This window comes from Penaeus vannamei, chromosome 36 (assembly GCF_042767895.1).
Source record: "Penaeus vannamei isolate JL-2024 chromosome 36, ASM4276789v1, whole genome shotgun sequence".
Lineage (NCBI taxonomy): Eukaryota > Metazoa > Arthropoda > Malacostraca > Decapoda > Penaeidae > Penaeus > Penaeus vannamei.
The window spans coordinates 18,007,862-18,012,861 of record NC_091584.1 but is presented as its reverse complement, the minus strand read 5'-3'; the positions used below and the strand labels follow the sequence as shown (position 1 = coordinate 18,012,861).

At 36.2% G+C, this 5,000-nt stretch overlaps 1 protein-coding gene across 1 annotated transcript in view; it reads left to right on the top strand.

The window, feature by feature from the left end:
- The first annotated feature begins 2,179 nt into the window (after window positions 1-2,179).
- The window catches only part of LOC113825647 (stomatin-like protein 1), a 23,801-nt gene continuing 20,980 nt past the window's right edge, over window positions 2,180-5,000 (top strand). The window contains exons 1-2 of the mRNA XM_070114910.1: window positions 2,180-2,269; window positions 3,532-3,759. Coding sequence (XP_069971011.1) covers window positions 3,534-3,759 — 226 coding nt within the window. The 5' untranslated portion in view covers window positions 2,180-2,269; window positions 3,532-3,533. The remainder of the gene's footprint in view (window positions 2,270-3,531; window positions 3,760-5,000) is intronic.

Below are 5,000 nucleotides of genomic sequence, written 5' to 3'. Positions count from 1 at the left end.
GTCTCTCAGAGGGCTTGTAGAATTGTCATCACACAAAAGTCCTTTTTGTACACTCGGCTGCACGACTTGACACCGTTCACAAGCCTGATCTGCATTGATTCCGGGCCTTTACACTCTCGGTGAACCGTATTCATGTTGACAGATGTATAAAGGTATGAATGAGAATGAATATCTTCACAATACATGAGTTGTATTTGACCGGTTTCGAATATATCTTCGTCAGAAATACATACGCATATTCGAAACCGGTCAAATACATCTTCGACGCAGTGGTTATCGTTTAATTGGACCAAGAAACGGCGTCAAGTCATCATCGCTATACAATTCCTCGTGTATCTTCCAATAAGGACGGACTGCTTCTGTTATTCTACATCGGCCCTGGGGGAATCCTCCTGGAGTAGTTTATGGAATGTGATTCCTCTTGCGCTGCTCTCAGCAGGTGCTCTAATGCCAAGTCTCTGTCCTCTGTTTGGTTTGTAATGTGACAGAAAGCAAAAGGTATCGATGCCGTTAGTTGTAGTCTCACCTTCTTGTGTTGAACGACCGATTGGGACAATGCACCTGGAATACGTATTCCCTTGCCATAGCGCCAAGTAGTCGTGAAAATTGTACCGCGCGACATTCCTCAGTCGCCGGAGACGTGGATGTAGTGGGTGCTGGTCTTAACTGAAGTGCTGAAATCCCAGTTAAGTATAACGCGCTTCATCGCCCAGACAACAGCTCCAACTCAGTGGTTGCAGATCATTGCCATACAATCTGGTATAATTTGCGCTTCACCGCCCAGACAACTGCCACAGGCTCTTATTCAGTGGTTGCAGAGCATTGCCTTACAATCTGGAAGCATCTGTCTGCAGATAGTGGGCGAGGCAGGGTTGAATGTAGTAAGCATTTTAGGACTAGATAAGCCATGCATTTCTTTTTTAAATGGCTGTTCGCAGTCAGTTGGCCAGACAAATTGCCTCTTGGGGCTCGTGAGGGGACGCAAAGCTGCTGCTGACGGTGTATGATAATACACAGAGAATAATGTAATAACTGCCCAATAGAAGAATTGATAACAATATTGTATACCTTTCAAAAGCGCGTTTTCCTCAATATATTTTCTTGTATACTTCGGAAATTGTTAAGGGTAAACTATGCTATAATCACGTACTCTCTATATAAATTCATTATCGCTATTAGACTCGTGCCAATTAGAGAAGATAACCTTATTACGCAATTGATACTGGATTTTTTTTTAATCTGCATTTTTTTTTATCTATATATATTCGCCCATTTATCAATTCATATTCTATTATTAAGATTACTGAGACTGAGAGGCCTCGAGTACATTGATAGTAATGAAAAATATTTTTGGTAGTATTACTACCACTGATATCAATATTACTATAACGAGAACATTAAGGATATACTGATAATTATTAAAATAATATTAATGATATTGATAATGATAATGTGCGTGTAGGCGTGTATATGTGCGTGTGCTTGTGTGTGTGTGTGTGCTTGTGTGTGTGTGTGTGTGTGTGTTTCTATACGTGTCAGTAAATGTAAATTTATGCATACAAATAATTATTACATGGACAAATTCAGATTCAAACAAAATAATTGAAATACTTGAGTGTCCCCCTTCATAAATATGTCATTACCAAAGAAAACGTACTATCAGAAATAATCATGGAGATAACCAACATGTAACTTATACGCCTATTCTCTATTATCTTATCATCTATAGATTATTTATCATCATTATGAGGGCTACTCATTTTAATCGATAGATAATATGAACAAAATACAAAAATCAGGACTTGTTAAATACATGTCAGATATGAGTTATCTACACATGCACTATAAAAAGAACAGAAGAAAAATATATCTAAATCAATTTCCTAGCTTATAAAGCATATATATGAAGCACAGAATTGTATAATTGAATTAAGAAGTAGAGAGAGATGGAAAATGGCACCTTTACCTGCAATATATCCGAATCGCCTACCGAGATTGTGACATTTTCCCAGAAAATCCTTTAGATATCAAATAAGCCATGATAGAAGCCCTATAACATTAATTTTATAATTAATTAACAATAGAAAGGAAGAAATATAACTCATAGAATCAAGACTAAAATGAAATAAAAGAATATGTGTAAAAAGATAAAAAACAAATAGCTAACTGATTCGGACAGTTGTTGTGGTTCTGCAGACGACGCATCAGATCGAAGACCAATTTCTCAGATTCCATTTTTCTTTCACAAATTTCTATGTAAACAAGGAAGGTTAGTCTCTCTCTCTAACTTTGAGAGATAGTTATGGTCATTTAACTTAATTGTGATGTATTTTTACTTGTTAATTTTAAGTGTCAAGTGCGTATAATGAGAGAACAGTGTGAATTTCAGGCAAATGTTTTGGTTTGATTGACATGTAAACAAAGGAAAGTGTTTTTACTGTATTTTTGGTAGGCATTGTTTCGAAATAGAGTGTTTGCGGGTGTGCTTTTGTTTATAGGTAAGACTCAATACAGAGGAAGTTGCAGTTATAGCTAAAATGTCCCCTCTTTATCACTGATGAAACTGGATCGGTCAGAGTCGCTAGTTTTATTCAGTATTAACCTTCATAGTTAACAGGACAAGGTAATTGTGGTATAAAACGGGATATAAACAAAAAGAGCATTTTAGAAAAACAGTTATTAAGTATAACACCAAACATGCATGCAGTAGCAAAAGGGTATGTAAGGATGTTTACCCATAAACAGGTTTACAAACATCCCCTATGTTTTATTCTTTCTTGGCTACTCACTCATATATTAGTAGACAAAGTTGGAATTATCCTTTATATAATCATTCATGGGAGATATATCTAATGTCTGGATATAAATCTGCATTGTTTTTATGCAAGTGATTTGAAGGTGATTATACACTATAATAGGCCTGGGCTACAGGCAGGATTGGAGATATTTTAGTTTTTATAGTTTTTATTGGATTACATTGAGACACTTTTCCTGGTCATGTATACTATAGAGTAATGTTGATACTTGTTGTCAAGATCATGGAGATAAAATGAAATGTAAATTTAGATTAGGATTTTTCATTTAGAAATAACCTTTGGTATGCCAATATTTTCTCTAAGATAAAGAGACAAGCCTCTTTGTTATATGCCTACATTATACCTGTTATATAGTTGAAATACATAATTCAACTATATAACTAATTTATAAATTACATTTATATTTTACCCATTCCTACTGAGTTGTGCCCTGTCATGTCACTTTTTCACCAATGTCAGGTGATGTCTAATCACATAATGAGCCCGATTCCTGGAGATCTGATGATACTTTACAAGCTTGGCCATGAGCTGGACAAAAGCACAGATGCAGAGCAACACTTGCTCATGCGTCATGGCATTGCCAAGATTTGTCCCAATTTTGACATGTGAATAAGTTGATATGCGTGGTATAGTATAAAGGCCAAAATTGTTACTCTTATATGAAACAGCACAAAACAAAATAACAGAATAACTAACACAATTACTTGATTTTCAGAGATGGTGTCATTTGCCAAATACAGCTTGGTGCCCACAGAGGAACCGAAGGAAAATGTTGCCCCGCCTCCCCCACCCCAGAGCTCTGGGGCCTTCGACTACAACTCAGCGTTCAGTTACAAATCTGCATTTGACTACGGTAGCAAAACCACCAGTCAGTACCAGTCTGCATTCGACTATGGCTATGGTCAGAGGGGACATTCTGTTTCCCTCAGTCTGGGGGAAAAGGGTTTGTAGAGGCATTGATTCACCTTGAGTGTTCTTCTTATTGCATTTTTGAAACTTGCATCGCTAGACTCGGAGTTGGGCAGATAAAAGATAAAATTTTATAAAAGGACTAATGGGTAGCATATCGGTTGATTGCAATGGAGTAATGTCCGTAGTTTGTGTTCTGTGCCCTTTCACTGGTTGGATCTTTAGCCTCTATTTTTATTTTCCCTTCCCTTTAGTGGTGAGACCTTTTCAGGGAATCACTCTTACCAGTTTTACAGCGTTGTCTATTGACATGCCACGCAGCACACTTTCAGTAAAAGTTTCCAGCTGCACCCTTAGTAGTTAGTCTGCCCAACGAGCAGTTTAGAATGTCAAAGTTTTAAGGATCTGGTACTTAGTCTCTGTGATAGCTTAACTCTTCCGTCAATATCTCCACTCTCTCTGGTAGGTCCCTAACCTACTTATCTCTTGCAGTTAGTGCTAATTTTTTATGAGTCATTTTCTCTTTTCTTTTAAGCATGGTATTGATATCAGAGTACCTTTAAAAGATGTATTTGAGGATGATATTGGTTCTCCATGCTGAGGTTTAGTTTCTTGCTTTAATGTGCAGCTGATCTCTTTGGTTTAGATCATTTGTATGGCTATCAATTAAACTGAGTTCTTCTGCTTTGGCTTCCTATGTTGCATTTTGTTGATTTAGGAAAAGAGAGAAAGAAAGAGAGAAAGAGAGAGAGAGAAAGTGCACAGAGTAGAAGGACACTATGAATGCAATAATTGAAGAATTGATATAAGGGATTGTGAAGAACATTGACAAAGAATAATAAAGATGTAATAAATCTTCAGTATGATTCTTTAAAAGATTTATATTGATGCATATAAACCCAAATGTATGACAGCACAGATTTACTTCTGTCAATGCAAATAATATCTTCTCAGTTCTGTATTAAAATCAGGTTTTAAGGGGAATCACAGGTTGTCACTTTGTTGATGATTTAAGTGTTTGAAAAAAGGCAGCAAGATTTAGGGACTTGTGGTTTCTGTATAGAACTCTGCCTCTGCAAATCCAGAAATCCGAGACATAGTGGATGGCTTTTTGTCATTACTTTACTTCATTTTCTGTTTTACTAATTTGTTTATATAATTTTTAGTTATCTGAAGAGGATTCTTAATGAAGTTTAAGATTTAGACTTAAAAGTAGATTTAGGAAAAACTGTTTTCAATGATTTTGACTTGTAACTCTTCATATTGTCAGAAATA